Source organism: Megascapheus bottae, chromosome 20 (genome assembly GCF_031878675.1).
Source record: "Megascapheus bottae isolate mThoBot1 chromosome 20, mThoBot2.hap1, whole genome shotgun sequence".
Classification (NCBI taxonomy): domain Eukaryota; kingdom Metazoa; phylum Chordata; class Mammalia; order Rodentia; family Geomyidae; genus Megascapheus; species Megascapheus bottae.
The window spans coordinates 26,627,234-26,648,211 of record NC_143528.1 but is presented as its reverse complement, the minus strand read 5'-3'; the positions used below and the strand labels follow the sequence as shown (position 1 = coordinate 26,648,211).

The 20,978-nt window shown below is 37.2% G+C and overlaps 1 protein-coding gene across 1 annotated transcript in view; it reads right to left on the bottom strand.

The window, feature by feature from the left end:
- Positions 1–15,305, bottom strand: part of Hpgd (15-hydroxyprostaglandin dehydrogenase) — a 29,101-nt gene extending 13,796 nt beyond the window's left edge. The window contains exons 1-4 of the mRNA XM_090353782.1: positions 15,011–15,305; positions 14,535–14,658; positions 11,516–11,622; positions 4,196–4,292 (exon numbers count right to left, since the gene is read on the bottom strand). Coding sequence (XP_090209908.1) covers positions 4,196–4,292; positions 11,516–11,622; positions 14,535–14,658; positions 15,011–15,103 — 421 coding nt within the window. The 5' untranslated portion in view covers positions 15,104–15,305. The remainder of the gene's footprint in view (positions 1–4,195; positions 4,293–11,515; positions 11,623–14,534; positions 14,659–15,010) is intronic.
- Positions 15,306–20,978: the final 5,673 nt, after the last annotated feature.

Genomic DNA, 20,978 nt, shown 5'->3' with positions numbered 1-20,978 from the left:
GAGGAGGATATTCTTAGAAGAGAATCACAAAGGCAAATAGCTATGTGTATGTGACCATAGAAAATGATGTTTATTGAATGAACTCTAAGACATGGAAACAAGAGGTTTTTTTTTGTTGTTGTTACTTTACTTTCTTGTGGTGTGTGTGTGTGTGTGTGTGTGTGTGTGTGTGTGTGTGTGTGTGTGTGTTCTTTTTCTATTTGTCATGGTTTTTGATTTCTGTTCTTTGGGGATATTAAAGGGTAGTTCAGAAATGATGGGACAAATGGTAAACTATTTCATCAGTGAGACTTACTAGACACTATGTTGAAAACCAACTATACAGTTTGTGGGAGAGGCGGGTTAGGATGGAAAAAAAAACAGTGAGAAAATGAGGGAATAGGTGACATTGTTCAAAAAGAAATATACTCATTACCTGACATTGTTCAAAAAGGAATATACTCATTACCTGACTTATGTAACTTTAACCCCTTTGTACCTCAGCCTTACAATAAATATTTTTTAAAAAAGAAAAAAAATCAAGTGCCAATCTAAGGGTGCAAATTCTAGAGTCAGTAGCTATCCTACAAAGCAAGAATCTATGTTTCCACATTTTTGTTATGACCAAAAGAGAACAGGCTCACCCACCTGCCTTCTTCAATTACCACTTCTCTAATAAAATGATAAAGAGAAAACTAGTGGGAATCTATTTACCTAAGTTTCCGCATAAAGCACAAAATGCACATCCTCATGTAATTTTCCATATAGCAGAACAACTTACCTGGTTTCTTTTCTGTGCTGAGAATGGAGCCCAGGGCTGCCGGCACATTAGGCAAGTCCTCCATTGCAGAGCTCCACCCCTAGCCCTCTGATCTTGCTCTTTCATCTTATTTTTATATTTGTCATAAAGTTAGATTTTAAAATGTGTCGTGACAATAAAAAGTGACATATGCTTTCAGAGTACTTCCAGAAAGATAATTATGATTAATTCACAGACATTTTCTCCTCGTACCCGATCCAAATTCTTTTTCCTAAAAGTTCAGTCATTGCTAATATTGTGGTCAGAAGAGCCTCAGATGAGCTTTCTTAGTCATTTGAGATTACTACACACATCCCTACAGGCCCAAACACCTGAGTGACAGGGACTGCAATTTCAGGACCTAGTACAAAGTCCCACTGAGTCAGAATGTGTATTTGACAGAGTCCCTAGGGAATGTTTCTGCAAATTAACATTGAATGACCCCTGTTCTAGAAAAGTATTCATTTCCCCAGGCTCTTTTCCCTTATCATCATCATCATCATCATCATCATCATCATCATCATCATCATCATTATTACTATCTCTTGTAGAATTAATAAGAGAGTTACTTAGACAAGCAATTTATGCCTATAATCCTAGCTACTCAGGAGATTGAGATCTGAAGATCACAGTTCAAAGCCAGCCTGGGCACAAAAGTCCATGAGACTCTTCTCTAACCATTAGAAAACCCGAAGTGGAGCTGCAGTTCAAGTGGTAGAATATAAGAGCTCAAGGACAGTACCCAGGCCCAGAGTTCAAGACCCATGACCAACAATAAAAAAATGAATGAAATAAATGAAAATTATAATTTTAAAGTTCTATTTCTACATTAGTTTTTCCAAATTAGTTACATAATATATCCATGGCTCCAAAGGGTCACTAATAAATATTCCACGTTACCTACTGCTTTCTAATATGTGTGTCTTGAAAGACTTTAAAACAAGAGGCAGCCAAATGGACAATATCTCTGTAATAACCTGGGGAACTGTGGCTAGCTGAGGAGGAAGTATGGCTCACAAACTCATGACCCTTAGCATGTGACTCATTGCAATCCAGGATCAACACCTATCATATGACATCTGCTAAAATACAAAAAAAAGAAAACTGCATTACTACTGCTCCTTCTCATTATGCTTGTCGATTTATGTAGAAATTTTGAGGTTATTTCTATAAATATAAATTGAAGATCACTGAATTAACCTCTATTGTAAGGGCTTATAAAACTAATTGTGGAATGGCATAGCCAGGTGTTGACTTCAATGTTGTAAAAATTTACGGTTGTAATTATGGGCCCTTCCTCATACCAAGAACAGTTGTCAAGAATGATAGCATGTAATTTTCTCATCTTTGGCCTAGAAACAAAGGAAGATGGTCAAAGTTTTATCTCACCTGAAATGTTTTGCTTCTTGGGACATTCCAGGCAACTATTGTTCTTGGATCTTAAGTCTCATGGCTTCTTTTAGTAGTTAAGAATGAATGTGAGAAAAGGATTGGATGTAATGTTCACAAAGGAAAACCAAACTAGCAGTGTTTCTGTGGTCAACAACGATGAAGAACCACATACTCTCCACTTCACTCCTTTGTTTGTTAAGCTCATTAATTGTATCTGAAACTCTATGTCAGTGTCCATTACTCATTAACCTCTTTGCTCAAATCAGTGGTCAGCTTAAGGTTTCATTATGATACCATTTTAAGAGATCATGAGAACTACCCTGTTTAAACTGAAGGTTTCCCGGAGTTCCACCTTACCTAGACTTAGCAGAAAACATTACAAAGAAAGAAAGGTTTGGGAAATGCACAAAAAGACAGCATAAAGAACTTCACTTTGATAATTCCTGTGAGGTATTCTGGTGTTCTGATTTCTATCTCTGTGTCCCACCCTGAAAACATAACATGGTTGGTAGTATTTCTGACAAAATAGTGAAGATTTAAGAGATGTTCTTTTACTTTCTATTATTATACAACTTTTATTTTTTAAATTAACCTCATAATGGGAAAAAGAATAGAGATTCTTGAGTAGAGGATAAACTAGTAGGAGATATTTTTCAAGGTTTTGTGAGATGATCATGAGTTAGTGAAAGCCTTGGATAGTAGACAGAGAACAGGAATGGGACAGAATGAATAAATACAAGGGATAGAATAAATATGACAGATGTGGAGGTCTGCATCTGGAAGGAAGAGTGCCAAGGGAAAATTGGAGCAAGTTACAGACCAAGCAGATTGTGCAAGGATACACATTCCAAATGGGGTTGTTGCCTAGTCCCAAAGAAAAGTAGCTTGGAATGCCAGCATAGTTATTGAGTTGTAACAGTGCCAGAACAACAAAAAAAAGAACAATTTTCTCACTGAGTTTTTAATGACTCATTTTTATGAAGTTTCAGCAAGGATTTATTTTAGTAAGACAAGATAAAGGGACAAATAAGAAAGGAAGATAATAGCATCTCTTACTTTAGATGCAAGACGTCGGAAAGATCAAGATACTAATTCACTGTTATATCTGTATGAATGAAACAAGACTAATAGTCATTTACTTCAGCATATAGTATACTTTAGCTTCACCCTTTTGCCTTTAGAATTTAAGTCTCCATGAACCTAAAATTTGGCCTTGTCTAGAGTACACAGCTCTTTCTAGTAATACTCCAGCTTTCACCATTTAATGCATCATGAGAATTGAAATGATACAATTTATAAACAGATGTCCTATTAGGAAAAGTAACCAGATTATCTGGAACAAATTACAGAATTAGGGTGGTTAATAGCATTAAGGATGTCATTTTGACTTTAAGTAACCAGAGAAAATTAAATGCTTCTCTGTATTTCAGAGTGTCTAAAGAAGATTTGTAAATCTCCTCAGACAGCAGCTTTATAGTGGTTTAGAGACTATCTGATAATGATTTCTAGATAAGTAGGGAAAAATGCCAAGAATCAACAACTGATTCAGATTTAGGTAGCTCAAAATATTATGCCTGGCTCCCCAAGTACTGCAGATGAAGATTGAAGAATAGGGCTTTACTTTAGTTCTTTATATTTTGTTAAAAGTGCTTTCATTTTGCATTATTGCTTAGAAGGGTTAAAATAATCTCTTAAAACCAGTAACTCTTGGAATATATATATTTATATGTGTTTAAGTAGTATTTAAATACTTTATAAATCTAGTGTATATAATATTGTATAATATGATATATAATTACATTATATAATTTGATATGATTTATTATATGATTGTATTACATAATATATTATATTTATATATAACAATAAATAATAGTTCAAATTTTTGAATACTCAAGTTTTAGAATAAAAAATTCCATAAGACATAAAAAATCAAGGTTTTAATATCAAATCTAAGTTGATGGTCCATAACTTAAAGATTAAATGGCATGAACATATTACTGTTAATGTAATAGTTCCCCTTACCTGCTAAGGAGGACATATTGATAATGACGCCACCTTGACCTCCATTCTGCTTACTCATGTAATCCAAACCAAGATAGGTTCCCCCAATAACAGAAACCTAATATAGACATTTATGTGAAAAAAGGAGATTCATTAGTATTTTATCATACATTCATGCACTAAATTTACTGTTGCTATTTCAAATAGCCAGAGACTTCTGCATATATCATCAATGAAAAAATCTTGTAAATTTTTAAGTATAAAGCTACTTATTAAGTTCCGGGAGTCTCTCTTATATTTGCCTACAAATAATTGGCTTATATCCTTAGAAGATCTCACTTCATTCAGTAACTCAATATGAGATTTTTATAATGAAGGATATATTTCGACAGTGTTCTACAATTTAATTCAGTGCTCAGCATCTCTTAGAATTCCATTCTCTCTTCTGTCCTAAGTTACATTTGTTGGTTTGTTTGCTTTTAGCATATGCCTCTAATATCTAAGTCATTCACGTTTGTCTACAGTGTTTAATTCTCTGAGATCTTGGAACTTACAATAGTTTATACTTCTGATTTCCTTTTTTTTTCATTTTCTCCTCATTTTACTTCTACGAAAAATTTGATTCTGCTTCTTCATAAAGCAGAGGCTTGGGGTAGACACTGACCAATTGAATTCATTCATAGAAATTCTATTCTCTTTGAATGCAGCTGCTCTGGGAGTTAGCATAAGATTCAGGTCTGGCAGGTGAAACTGAGATCTGGAGGGGCATTCACCACATGTGGTTGCTCAGAAACAGGATGCTAGTGAAGAATGTTTTTTAATTGTCCACAAGAAAAGCTTAAAGATATGATGAATTGCTCCCTTTATACATTTCTTTGGGATGTATGGGATGACAGAAATGGATAGGCATTAAACAAGTCTCCTGAAGGCAAAACCAATATAAAAGACACAGACATTTCAGTTTAAGCTTATATTTTGATGTTACCGTTGTCTTTTGTTTTTGCTGCTCAGGGGCTTGAACTCTGGGCCTGGGTGCTCTCCCTGAGCTCTTCAGCTAAGGGTAGTGCTCTACCACTTTGAGCAACAGTGCCACTTCTGCTTTCCTGGTGGTTAATTAGAGATAAGAATCTCACAGACTTTTGTGCAGGGGTGTCTTTGAAACCTGATCCTCAGATCTCAGCCTCCTGAGTTGCTAGGATTACAGCATCTTGCCAGCCTAGACTAATATTGAACAGTAATCCTTTCAATCACAGCTTGAGCCACCACACTTGTACTCGACTTTCTTTTTGTTTTTGTTTGTTTCTGGGGCTTGAACTCTGGGCCTGGGCACTGTCCCTGAGTTCTTCAGCTCAAGGCTACCGACCTACCCTGGAGTCAAGCCTCACTTCCCGTTTTCTAGAGGTTAATTGGATAAGAGCCTCAGGTCCTTTTGTGCCCCATTGGCTTTGAACTGTGATTCTCAGTTCTCAGCCTCCTGAGTAGCTAGGATTACAGGCGTGAGCCATTGCACCCGGTTTTTACTTGACTTTTCTTTTTTTTTATTTTTTTTGAGAGTTTGAGAATTTTTAATATCAAATGAAAGTTATTCTGAGTGTTGTTTTCACCTCCAGCTGTTGTAGGCTAACCACCCAGTAAATGATGAGATCTGAAAGGATGGAAATAGAAGAAACTCCTACAACTACAAAGCAAAATGTTCAGTTTCTTCAGGAAAATTAGAAGGCCACAAAATACTTGTCCTAACGTATCTTTGTTTCTTTTTTTTTTGTGTGTGTGTTTTTTTATTGTAATTAGTAAAAGGGTTACATGATATTTGCCAGATAGAAGGTGCATTAATTCACTTACATTGATACCCTTTCACATGTCTTGGTACCCATTTCCCTCCCCCCACCACCCCCCACCCAGAACTCCCCTATGACCCAGCAATTCCACTACTTGGCATTTACCCAACCATCCAGAAACAAGGGCATACTAAATCCACTAGCACAACAATGTTCATTGCAGCACTATTCACCATAGCAAAGATATGGAACCAACCTAGATGTCCCTCAGTTGATGAGTGGATCAACAAGATGTGGTATTTGTACACAGTGGAATTCTATGATGCTGTCAGAAAGAATGACATCGCCCCATTTGTTAGGAAATGGAAAGACTTAGAAAAAATCATATTAAGTGAAGTAAGCCAGACTCAAAGGAACTCAGGCTCAATGGTTTCCCTCATTTGTCATAATCAGTAGAAACCTTGGGCTCTACTAGCAGAGATCTGCAATAGAGCAAAATCCTGATACATAAGGCCATATAGTATGAAGCTAATTGAAAGGACCTCCAGGATATCGAAACAAAAGCCATATAATGAATGATTGTTGTCCTTAATGTACTATGTTGTCTCTCATCTCCTTTGCTGTCCCTTGGTTATCTCATATTGTTATAGTATCTCACTTTGTTATCTGATATATTGAATTTATTTGTATTTGGTTATTTGAAATTTGATAGGGAAGGGGGGAAAACTTTACTTGACTTTTAAACAACAACAACAAAATCTTTTATCTGGTTTACAGTGGTCAAAGATTAAAGAAATTATTTGATTACTGACAAAAAAAATTCCAGTGAACACATTTATTTGGTTCTGAGGAGATAATTATCATATGTAGTAGTGAAAAAATTCAGTTGTATTCCAAATTTTAATTGCTTCCATTAATTATAGCATTCTTTAACTTTAAAGCACTTTCCGAAGTCCTCCTATATTGAGAAAAATACCCTAGTAATGAAGATAAATGGACAAATATGATGCCATTATTTATATGCCTTATAAGGGGGTATGTCTTCCTATGAAATGCCCACTTGTGTGTGCGTGCACACACACGCGTGCACATACATACACACACACACACACACTTTTTCACTACTGACACTTTCAATCTGTTATTCTTCCATCTCTCCTATTTTATTTCTATTTTGCTGCTCCTCTTAAGTGTATGTACGGCTCCAACCTAGTTCTCAAAGAATATTGAGTGAAACATTTTTTTTCTAAAAATCTCCCCTTATCCTTTACTTTTCATGCTAATATTTTCTCTTTTTTTGGTTTTGTTTTAGTGCTACAATTATTTTCTTCTCCCTTGTTAGAATTACCTGCACTTAGGAAACTCTTCCTACTACAGTTCAATTGGATCTTTTTCAGATATATTAGACTGACTAGTAATGGAACAAAAAACTATCAATTTAATTTTTAATCGGCTTCCTTGGAAGTCAACAAAGGAAACACATTTATTTCTATCCATTTCCTCAATTCCTCATTAGAGCAGGCAGAAGAGTCTACTTCATACAAAAATTAAAATGAGAATATAAGGATTGGGATATATATCACTGGCAAAGTATTTCCCTAGAAAGTACAATGTTCTAGGTTCAACCCCAGTACCTTAAAAACACCATAAAAAGAACAAAAGACAAAAGCCCTGAGATGAAGTACCAGAACCAGCACCAAAAACCAAAACAACAAAAAATAAGGATATGTAGGATTTTGTACTGAAATGGTAATGTAATTCATCAAACACAGGAGCATTTGCTTTATCATTTACATAAATTATGGTTTTATTTTAACCTCAGCAGTAGTAGGTTTAGTCCTCAGCAGTAGTATGTTTAATTTCCCTTTTTCACAAATTGTTAACTTTCAGATTGGAGAAACTGTTCGCCATGGTAGATTTAGGATTGAACCTTAGTTCTGACCCCTAAGCATATACTATTTCTAGGTAAAAATCATTTATGAGGTAGTGGTACTGGGGCTCAAGTGATAGAGCACTAGTCTTGAGCTGAAGAGCTCAGGGACAGCACCCAGGCCAAGAGTTCAAGCCCCACGACCAACAAAAAAATGTTAGTTTTATCTTGATTAGATTCTAATGTCCACCTAGGTTAGATGAGTGAAGGCCTATTAATAGCTCAAAAAGTTAAAAGTAAAAGAAGCTCATTACAGAGCTTTTTTTTTTTTAACCAATACTCAATGTAAAAATCTATCTCTGTTTCGATAGTTTTTCCCAGCTCATTCTTCCTTGCACATTCCTTGTAAGCTCTGCAGCTATAAATAACACAGCTGTTGCTGTGACTAAGGAGGAAGTATAGAACAGCAAAACAAAGCTTGGAGAGATTTTAGTGTTTTTCTCGCATGGGAAGAGTGGTGACATCAGCAGAATGAAGATTAAGGAAGGGGTAAATTTATTCAATGATGAAGGTGGAAGGACAAAAGATACTGTTTCATAGTACTGATCTATTAGGAAATTGCCTAAATGCAGAAATAAATACTAGGATGCAAAATATTATACATCTGGCTATTCATTCAATAAATATTCATTGAATCTTTACTCTGTAAAGAAATGAACTAAGAGTTGCATGTCTGGAAAGAGGTTAGCATAATTATATAACTTATGCTAACCTCTAATTCCAAAACATGAGAAAGGATAGCAATGCTTGTTAAGTAATGCATCATCTATCTGGCGAATATAATATAACCCTTCTACTAATTACAATAAAAATATAAAAAAATAAAAAATAAATACCAGAAATCTATAAAAAAGGAATAAAATAATTCCAATAAGTTTGTAAACTCCATAAGAATGGAAGAAATAAGTTGCAGAAGATTTCAGAAGAGAGAGGGATATATGGAGTTTGGAAGAAAAAAAATAATGGTAGAGTAAGTGCTTAGCATCTGAAAGACCTTCTTTTCAATCTCTCCCCCTGTCCCTCCCACACACACCAAAAGAAAGAAAAGGAAAAGGGGAGATGGAAAGATGTATGATAAAGTTCTCTAGCTCAGTAGTTATCTCTGACAATGTGGAATTGCATAAGACCAAGGAAGCAAATTGTATCTAGAATAGAATTGGCAAACAAAGTTTATACAAACCGCATACAAATATTTTCATTAGACAACAGGGCCTTGGAAAAGATAAGGATTGTTCAGCGTAATTTTCAATGAGCGTAGGTAGGAGAATGAACACATATTTAACATTCATATGACTAACAAAGGTTATGTTGTGTTCTTTATATATTTAAGCAATATCTGAAGTTAAGCTAAGAAGTGGCATATGACAGAAGACACCAAGAAAAACTTGTTGTATAAAAAGAGATATCATAAAATTTTGTCACCTAAATTATTTTTGTCTATAGATGATGTACGTTCTTTCCTGCTTGCAATGTATTTATCTATACTTACTGTTTATCTACACACATACGCTATGTTATCTGAAAGAAATCATCTGAATCTGGTCCGTGTATGTTTTCATGTTTCTCAATAGTAGCTCTAATTGTAGCTATTTCTCAAAGAAAAGATATAATGAGTGTCCATGAAAAATAGAACTTTAATATCCTACTGACACTTATCTATAACAATACTTGTAGTAATTTCTGATATTTCAATAACAGAAGTTATAAAAATAGGAAGACAGCTTCTCTGTAGTTTGTGTTTTCTCATGATTTCATGTGGTTTTGGAAAGTGGCATATGTTTAAGAAAACATACTCATAATTGCTTTAATTTCCAACTATGTACTCAAAATTTTATATAAGGTAATGAACACTGTAAAGAAGTATGAGATTTTTTTGTCAGTCCTGGGGCTTGAACTCAGGGCCTCAGTACTGTCTTTGGGCTTTCTGAAGGCTAGAGATCTACCACTTCAACCACAGCACCATTTCCAGCTTTTTCTATGTATGTGGTACCAAGGAATCAAAGCCGGGTATTTGTACATGCTAGGCAAACACTCTACCACTAGGCCAAACTCCTGGCCCAGAATTATGATTTTTAATAAATCAGAAATAACCACTAAATTAAAAAATATAATTTTCTTACTAGTTGGAAAAAATTAAAGCTGTCCAATGAGTTTATGAAAGGAAAGGAAAAACAATAAAGCAAACTAATAAGCATTAGAATATAAAATAGAAAATTAAAAGTAAACATGAATTGTTTAAATTCATGAATATATAAGCACAGATGAAAAAACTCAAACCCAGACTACAACACCAAAAGAGATTTAACAAAAGATTACTTACAATTTCAAGATAAAGCAATGAACAAGTGAATGTGAATAAAAAGGTATAAAAAGGAATAAAATGCATAATATGTATAAAAAAGGAATACAAATGTACCTAAAGGAATAAGAAGGTAAGTGTAAAGCAAGAAAAAATTATGTGGTACTAATATCTGGAAATATGGGATGAATCAAAATATTATAGTTAGAAAATAGGGAATAACATAAAAACAAATTAAATATCAAGTTATTAGATTCATAAGCAATTTTAAGCTCAATGGTCTTTTCCTGACCCAGCTTTATTTCCTGATGCTTGCCTTGCATTACATTAAGATTTATTTTCTAAGTCAGGAAACCTGTAATTCCAAATACTTGAGAGGCAGAAGTAGGAGGATGAGGTCCATGGCAAATCATGCAAATGGAGACTATCTGCAAACTGCTCTCAAAGCAAAAGGACTGGAGGCATGGCTCAAGTGATTAAAACCTTGGACTAAGTATGAGGCCCTGAGTTCACACTCCAGTACAGCACACACACACACACACACACACACGCACACACACACACACACCCTATTTTCTAAATAAATACTTTAAGTCAATTATTTTGGTTGGTCACGGGCTTGAACTCTAGGCCTGGAAGCTGTTCCCGAGCTCTTCAGCTCAAGGAAGGCTAGTGCTCTACCACTTGAGCCACAGTGCAACTTCCAGAGTTTTTTTGTGATTCGTTGGAGAGAAGAGCTTCACAGACTTTCGTGTCTGGGTGGGCTTTGAACCTAGATCCTCAGATCTCAGCCTCCTGAAGAGCTAAGATTACAGGAATGAGCCACTATGTCCAGCTTCAAGGTTTCTTTAAAAGGTCAAATGCTGTAGTACATATTTCACCTGTGCCATCAGCATAACAGCAACCACTAATCATATGTAACGAAATGCCTCAGGCTGGGTGCAAATAAAACTGTATACCATGCAAAAATTAAATTTCATCTTTATATATCATGTTATTTTAACCACTTAAAATGCAAAAGTCATTTTTTGTTTACAAGTTATACAGAAACAAATAGTAGGACATTTGGCCTGCCAAATTAAGAGTATGCCAACTCCAGAGTTATGCAATCAATTGTGTTTTTCTTGTCTTCCTAACACTTGAAGTTGTACTTGTTTTCACAAGTATAAGCATCAGGTGCATTTCAATTTATAAAAGAAAGGGCTTCAAGTTTAGCATTCTGAACTTTACTATGTAGTCAGTCACTGTTTTTTTCTATGAATACAATAAACATTTTTCTTCTTAGATATCACATCACTAAATGTTAGACAACAAGCATAGTTAGGAGAGCTTACCAAATTAATTTGAAGAGTTTTTTCCCAGTTTTTCTCATTATTCACTCCAGCATTATTGACCAAAATATCCAATCTTCCAAAGTGGTCTACAACTTTTCTAAAAGTATCTGATTAAAAAAACAGACATTACAGGGATTCTTTTAATTTTTATACATACATTGATTACATATCCTGTGATTTGAAATGATGTTTTATTTTATTTACCCGCCTAGTAAAAATTATACTCATTTGATGTGACTTATTTCCTTGCTTCTTAACATGTGGTTTCTGGACCAGCACTATTAATCAGCAGTACTTGAGGTTTTGTTAAAATTGTAGAATTTTGACAGGGCTTCATGCTAGTTACTCAGGAGGCTGAGATCTGAGGATCATGGTTTGAAATCAGCCTGGCAGGAAGGTCTGTAAGACTCATCTCCAGTTAACCAACAGAAAGCTGTAAGTAAAGCTGTAGCTCAAGTGTTAGAGAGCTAGCCTTGAGCAAAGAAGTTCAGGGACAGTGCACAGGCTTAGCATTTAAGCTCCAGGACTGACACACACAAAAAAATAAAGAACAACAACAAAGTATTTTATAAATACCACATAGTTATTAAATTAGAATAACACTTTAATGTATCTTTAACATATTTATATGCACATTGATGTTTAAACTCAGCTTTAGCATCTTAGTATTGAGATATCTAGTGCCTTTCAGAAAAGCTTTTTTATGCCAGTCCTGGGCCTTGAACTCAGGGTCTGGCTGGCCTCTGTCCTTGGACTTTCTCAAGGCTAGAGCTCTACCACTTGAACCACAGCACCATTTCTGGCTTTTTTCTATGTATGTGGTACTGAGGAATCGAACCCAGGTCTTCAGCATGGTAGACAAACACTCTACAACTAGGCCAAACTCGTGGCTCTCAGAAAAATGTTTATATCCTCTGATGCCTAACACTGTTTCTGTGGGTCCTTTGCCACTCATTGTGATTCTCTCACAACAGACTATTGGTAAGAATGTGATTATTTTCCCATATGATAGAAATACATTCTTAGATCTCTAGGCTAGCATATATGTTCTTTAAATACAAAAGAGCATAGAAGGCTTATTTTGACTGAAACATATTCATAGAATAGAACTATGCATAGCCACCAAACATATTTGGGAAAGCCTGAATTAACTAGTACCTAAAGGGATAAATCACCATGCATAGACATTATCAAAGGTTGCACTCTACCAGACGCTCTTTACATTCATTCTCCTTGAATTGAAAAGAATAACAACGAGTAAAAACAGTTCATTAATTTTCATGAAATTTTTTAAAGAAAACCTGTTTTTCACATCTCAAATTAGTTCCAGGAAAGGTCATCCTGGGAAGACAATTTTTTCTTTTATTCCCACCCCTCTTTTATTCTAAGTTCCTCCCTCCCTATATAGCTCTACAGAAATAGTCCCTGATTTATAGAAAGACAGGTTATTAAATATGCACATACAACTAAAACTCTTTTTCTTATCTCCACTGCATTCTTTATACTGTGTCTTAATGGTATGTATCATCTTGTTTCTGCCATCACATTGAATGGTGGGAGAAGTAACATAATTTAGAGCTTGCTAACATCTATTATGTGGCCCTTTTTATAATTTACCTAACTCTGTTAATTTATAAAGTGACTTCGGTTTAGGCTATTTCCTCAAAGTTTTCCAGCTGTGCGCACACGTGTGTGTGTGTGTGTGTGTGTGTGTGTGTGTGTGTAAATTTTGGTGAAACTAAATAGTTTTGAAAGGGTAGACAATATTAAATCCTAAAAGTAAAACAATCAGTGCTATGCCTGTGTTTCGTGCACAATCACTTACCCTTATGAAATACTTTATCAAGAGCCAAGGTACTGATTTCAAATAATGGAGAGGACAATAACTGAGGATAATAATTGTGTGTGAAACTATAAATTGAGACAGAAATGACATTCAGTTTATCTATATTGCTTCCTTTCTTACCAGAATGGATTCTGGAATTTGATATGACTGTATCATTGAACCACAATATTATGTTCCTTTAACAAAATTACCCTCTAGCAAAATTATGATATGCTAGCGTTGTGTTTACAGATTTGTTATACTCATGCTTGATTTTCTTTGTTGTAGAGCTTGATATGCATTTTCAGATTTTCATTGAATAATTTCCTTTAAATTGATCTCCTTGAACTTTAGGTATACTCGTTTCTTCCATGCAAATTCATTTTCACTTTTTCACAATACCTGAAAACTTTACAAGAAATTCACACTTCACTGTGCTTTTCACAGGAACATTGGGCTGGATTCCACAGATATTTTCTGACTCCTGGATCTAAGATGTACCTATCTATTCAGTCCCTTTGAATAAAACTTCGTGACCTACAAATACGCTATTTGTTCTTGCCTGAAAAGTAATAATTTTAGGAAAGTTCTTGGGGTTCTATTTACCACCCATACGTTTATTGTCTATGCTAATATTATGTGATACTTCACAAATGGATTGGTCTATTTTGATACAGTACAGAGAAACAGAAAGGCTGGTAGAAAGTTTTCTTCTCCAATTCTAACCCCAAGCAGTTATTTTAAAGTACTATCTCCAGGGGGCAGAAAGTCATCAAAAAACATGTGATTATTTGAATGCTAGTACACACACACACACACACACACACACACACACACACTTTCATTAAATGTCATTGGATTCTCTTCCTCTTTGCTGAGGTTTGTTTGCCTGGGGTCCCTGAGCCTGTTTTAACTTCCAAGGGCCCTCTGCAATTTCACTCGTTTAATAATCACCCTAGCAGCATTGTCTTTGGATACACAAAGGCTTTATGATTGCATTTATGTGCTGGCCAATGACTAAAATAAAAGCGATCTTCCAATGGCCTTGGTCCTTTCCTTCGCTGTTGTGGCTCTGGGGCTGTGGCTAGGAAAGCCACTCGCCTTGCTAACTCGCTCGTCCCCAGCTGCCTTCAGGTTGTTGCATGTTCAGGGCGTGTTCCAAGTTGATGGATTGCTTCCCAGGTCTGGTCTTACCTCTCAGTTGTTCCTGGTCAGCCACATCACACTGGATGAACAGAATCTTCTGAGGTTCGAACTGTTCGTCCAGGGCGGCCTTGCACTTGACACCTGCCTCCAGATTCCAATCCACCAGCGCTACCTGGAAACAAGGGGCGGCGGCATCTGGAGCTGAAATTCACACGTGTGTGTGTGTGTGTACGCGCGCGCGCGCACCCTGACACACACACACACACACACACACACACACACACACACACACACACATAAACAACGCACTCCTCTCTTAGACTCCCTTAAACTTGCAACCAGGCCATTAAAGTCAAGCTTTTCTGGCTGTTTGCGCAGGCTGCTCAAGATCCTGCAACACAGCAAGAGTTTGGAACAGGAGAGAGGGCCAGGGCGCGTCCCGATCCCCCCGCCCCTCTTTCCGGGCCCCTCCGAGGACCTGGCAGATGTCTGGGACCGGGGAGAGGGGGTGGTAGAGGACTTACCTTGGCCCCCTTGAACAGCAGCGCCTCTGCAAAGGCTCTGCCAATGCCCTGTGCGGCGCCAGTCACCAGAGCCACTTTGCCGTTCACATGCATGGTGCGCTGAGGCCGGGGCGCGTGGTGGGCGCGAGGTGGGCGAGGTGGGTCGGCTCCGCGTCTCTGCGCCGGCCCGCACCGCCGGCTGCAGCTTTTATGGCCCCCTGGGCCGGCGGACGGGCGTGCGCTGCCGGGGCCGCGGCTCTAATCCCGCCAGTGGGCGGGGAGGAGGCTGTCAAACCAGCGCTAGGGGGCCCCGCGACCAAGTGTGTGTCACCTGCTCCGCAGCGCGGGGAGGACGGAGGGTGGCGAGCTTGGAGACCTTTGGCCTGGCTCTCAGCTACACAGCGCGGTCAAGGCCGGGTCAGTGGCTGCGCTGCTGGTGGAGAGCCAATCCGCCCATCCGGGGAAAACCTGACATGGTCTTTCTGAAACAGACTTTTCTTCCAGATCTGGAAAGGCCACCCCGAATGGCAGAGCGCAGACTACAAAAGCAAGCACACAGCACGCTGAGCAAACAAACAACAAGAACAACAACAAAACAAAACGGGAAGGGGTTGCTCTTTTGTCTTAAAGTTTCCGTGTGACTCTCATCTCAGGTTCGTGTGGGTGTTCAGACAGGGTAGGGGTAACAACGTTATTTACTACTGCTGCTGCTGCTGCTGTTGCTGTTACTGCTGCAATTTAGCTATTGGAGATGAGATGTGACATTTGTTGTGACCCTCATATTTAGAATCCTACCATACTTGGAACTTCTAAGAATCTGCTTGATACTCAAGTCTCTGCCCTGTTTCAGTTGTGTGTCATCTTGAGCTTGCAAGAGCGTCATTAGGTTAGTACAGGAATTCCAGAGCCTAAAGAATCACTGCTGCTGTGGAATGCTCCCTGAACCACCCTGGCTTTGCAAAGTTCAGAATTAAATTGTGGGTCATGGGATCCTTTCCTCTGTAGAATCTGAGTCCTAGCCATGTGCCAGGCACATCTAGCCAGGGGTAGTTTGCTAGTTCACAAAGTCAGTCTCTCTCCCTCTCCCTCCCCACCCCCTTTTTGTCTCTCTTTGTCTCTCTCCTCTTTCTCACACTAAAATAGGGGAAGGCTTCAATTTAATTCTATATCTTAATTCCTTGGCATTATTTTCATGAGCAAAGTCGTCTAAGCTCCTGGGAAGAGAAGGGGGTGGGGTAAACACAGATTTACAGCAGAATGAATCCTTTGTGTAGTTCCTTTGCCAGCTGGTAGATGGTGGCTGGTTTGGCAGAGAATGTGTAAAATCTATGTCATCGGGAAGCCTTTGAGGCCAAGGCCTTCATAACAGATTAGAAAATGGGTCTTGAAAAATAATATAGAGAAAGCAACATAGGAAGGTGTTTATTTTAATCATGAGTAAGGAAAGTATGTGGTGAGTGAGCGGAAGACTCATAGGGGACAGAAAAGAGACAACACCATCAATGGAATTCATAGAGCCTGAGTATTAAAAAAAGAAGAAATCTCGTTCCTCTATCAGGAAGGGATTGGAGAAAAGGCAGAGAGAGAGAGCAGCAGATAGGGAGTGAAATGGTTTTCAGAAAGGAGTGTTGGAGGACTTCGCTGAGCATAAGGGGAAAGGTGGGTAGAATATTTTGCATCTGTCTGTCTGATAGGAGCCAGATATTATTACAAATTCAAGACCACCAGTGGCATATGGAAAGTGAAGAACTGGATACTGGTAGGAAAGAAAATTAGAAGCCCAATAAGTTCTCTTTTTAAGAAAGGATGGGGGTCATGGTTTAGAGGGAAAGACACAAGACAGGTAAAATGATAAATAAAAGGATATTAAGTACTTTGGGGGCCCATGGTGAAAAGAATTCAAACAAAAAGAGTTTGGATTTTGTTACACTTCTGCCTCAGCTGTGTAAAGTCAAATAAGTGTCTTTAACACTTTGGGCTGCAGATTCATTACTAGTAAACTAACAATTGGGAAATGCATATAAACTATGCCTCGAACAGAGTACTAGCAAAATAGATATTAGCCCTTATGCATTGCATCTGATTTGTTAAAAACAAATCAAAACAGGGAATCATGGGAAGAATCACTCTTTTAGTAGAAAGCAAAGGCACCCACCAAGGCGTCAGGACCCCTAAATATCTTTTCTTCTCCATGTCCACTCCCCATTCCTTTGCTTCAGCTCCTTACACTGCAGCAGCAGCAGTTGGCCTTCCAATTTATTCCTTTGTGGCCTGTATTTCTTCACCTCAGCTCCCACCTTCAAGCAATCTCTCAAATGCACTCTGAGCCTGTTTACACATCCTTAACCCTGAGGTCCTTAAAAATCTCCAGGCTGCAGTGGCACTGCTCCACCTTTTCCATGTTCCTTGCACTATAGTTTCCTTTTCCTCTTCTTGATGTGCTGAGAACCTATGAGGGTTCTACTCCTCCCACTTTCTTCAGTGTACCCACTAAGTTATCAAATTTCTCTTGCAAAAACCAAGAAGCATTGTAATTTTCTTAATCGCTGGGTACCCTTCCAGGGGACTGGGTCTTTTTGCTTTGGAAGTCTTCCAAACTGCAAACTAGATGATGTTATGTTAGTGCTCTCTACTGGCCAAATGAATAAAGAACGGTGCAGATATATATATGAGATATGCTCAAGAAAAAATGGGAAATTTTACCTAGATGGCAAGTCTATGTATTGTGATTACTAACTTTTTAAGTTATTTTCTTTGATAAATTAGTTTTATTAGCTTTAAATGGTTGTACAGAGAAGTTTCATAATCCCTTTCATAATCTGTTATCTTTAAAGTATACTTAGAGCTCAAAAAATAAAGCTGCCAAAGACCAATCCTCAATGAAACAACCATCCTATTAGCAAGTGGGCTAAAGAAGTAAAAAGACACTTCCATGAAGAGGAAGAATGAATGGTGAATGGACACATGAAGAAATGTTCAACATATTTGGCCATAAAAAAATGTGAATCAGAACAAAAGGCACATGGTATCCTTAGTATGTGTCTATTAGAACCAAACAGTACAAGAGCGAGAACTCAATATTTGCATACCCAATGCTATGGACATGGTATTGGAAATATAAACATAACTACACAGACATAAAAACCTATGACTCTATAGACATAATGCTTTATTTCATCTATGATATACAAACCCTTAGCCTAATTTTGATTATGTTCTAAAAACTAAGTGCCTGTGATTGTATATAGAGATTCCCTTCTTGAACACTTGTTTGTTAAACACGTCATTTGAAATATGATGTAAAAATCAATGTTAATAAATTCTTTAATAAAAACAGCTAAAAATGCAAATCAGGGCCAGGAGTTTGGCCCAGTGGTAGAGTGCTTACCAAGCATGCACGAAGACTTGGGTTCGATTCCTTGGTACCACATGTATAGAAAAAAGCCAAAGTGGTGTTGTGGCTCAAGTGGTAGAGCTCTAGTCTTGACAAAACCCAAGGACAGTGCTCAGGCCTGGAGCCCAAGCCCAGGACTAGCAAAAAAATAATAATAATAAAAATAAAAAAATGGAAATCAAAACTACATTGAGATTTCACCTCACCCCACTTAGAATGGCAATTATAAAAAAAAATGAAGTAATAACAGATGCTGATGAGGATGTGGCCAAAGGAAACCCTCCTACACTGTTGATAGAAATGTAAACTTATTCAATCACTCTGTATAGTGTATAGCAGTATAGAGGTTCCTCAGAGATTAAGCATAGAGCATCCCTATGATCCAGCAGTCCCACTCCTGGGCACTTACCCAAATGACCACAAAACGGCCACACTAAGATCAGCACAACCAAGTTCATTGCATTATTGATTTGCAATCAATCCAGATGCCCCTCAGTAGATGAGTGGATCAAGAAAATGTGGTATATATACATAATGGAATTCTATGCTTCCATCACAAAAAATGGCATTGGCCCATGCACTGGCAAATTGAAAAACTTGGAAAAAATCATATTAAATGAAGTAAGCCAGATGCAAAGAAACACAGGATACATTATTTGTAATAATGAGTACAATGCATCTCAATCAGTGCCATTCATTCCATCATTCTCTCCCATCTCTCCCAACTCCACTCTCCCTTTCCAGTTCTGATTGATTTAATGGATTAAGGTTGAGATAGTGAGACTTCTTGCATACTCTGATTATTTTTATAAATAAACATTGTGAAAAAGGAGCTGTGGCTCAAGGGGTAGGGTGGTAGCCTTGAGCTGAAGAGCTCAGGAAGAGGGCATGGGCCCAGAGTTCAAGCCCCATCACCAACAAAAACTAAAATAAAATAGAATAAAAACATTGGGAAAATCTCTCAATATATTTTTGAAGAAAAATGTTTCAAGAGTTTATTGTATTTTATACTAAACTTTTATTTTTATTTTATATTACATTCTAAAGATACTTATCTGCCCAATAAACATGCCCATACTCCTCTAGTATTTTCTTCTTGTTGTTGATTCTTTCTTTGTTGGTAGTTGTGAATTTTGAATTCAAGGCCTTATGTTTGCTAGTCAGGCAATCTACCACTTGAGCTCTATTACCTTTGCTTCTTAGGTTATTTTTTAGACAGGATTTTATTTTTTGTCTAGGCTATCCTTAGACTAGATCTGCTTATCTATTGTCTCCCATATACTTGGGAGGACACATGAGCAGCAGCATGCCTCGCACATTTGGTGAGAATCTCGGCCTTTCAAATAGTTAGAATCACAGTCACAGCACTTGGATCATCTGCAACTTTTTGACATGCATTTCTCAGTTTGTATGTTCATAGCATTAAAGCATTATTGACTTCTAGTCACATTGGCTATCTATTTCTATCATCATAGTGATTTGTCATTAAAGTTTAATTCATAGTTAAAAAGATCAGTTGGAGACCTCATTATTTTGTATAGCTCTCTGAAAATCTTTATTTTTATAGGAATATTTATATTTTATATATAAATACATATACATTCCTATAATTTCTATTCTGAATTAGCTTTTTCCTCACAATGGTTATGACCTATAATACTGAAGATTGAACATGATTCTGGGGAAAAGCACCCCTTAACAGCTGCTTAGCCATCAGGACTCTCTTGAGTCTGAATCCAACTTCATCACTGATTAGCTATATGACTTTGGATAAGTAAAATGAGGTTAATAAGACTACCTATTTCATGGAGATCACAAGTTGAATAATGCAATTCACTAAGTTAAATAAATACAACTCAAGTGCTTAGATCAGTGACTGCCATTGTAGCAAGTCTATATAAATATTACCATGGTATGTGTATACGTGTATAATTGCATTTGTTAGTTACAACCAAACTATGAGGTAGTTATTATTGTGATCATTTTCCGTGTGAGAGAAAACAGGTTTGAGGAGTTTGAAGACCTCAGTGGAGGTCACTTACGTTAGTAATTTGAGGAAGAGACATTGACACCAGGTATGATTGAGTAGCATACATTTTTATTTTCCTGTAATTATTGCTGAGCAGTGGTTGTAGCCACATCTGAATAGTGATTTCTTTAAGAAATATGAGTCAGTTGGCTTAAGTTCAAATTAGAATTCTTTGATATAATGAAATTCTCACATGCACTTTGGAGAATGTGTCTATTGATGTTTTCTGGTCTGTTAAGATAGCACAGTCTTATCTAGGCACAGGTAGCGCATACCTGCAGTCCTTGCTACTCAACAGGCTGAGATCTGAGGATCACAGTTTGAAACCAACTGGAAACTGTGAAACTTTTAGCTCCAATAAACTACTCAGCAAAAAATGCCAGAAGTGGCACTGTGGCTCAAATGATACAGCCCTAGCATTGAGCAAATATAGTTCAGGGACAGTGTCTAAGCCCTGAGTTCAAGCCCAAGACTGGCAAAAAAAATTTAAAAAGACAGTCTTTATTGGTATTTTTTTCTTTATATCTATTACCTAGTGGTGATGAGTCATTCCAGTATGCTCTATT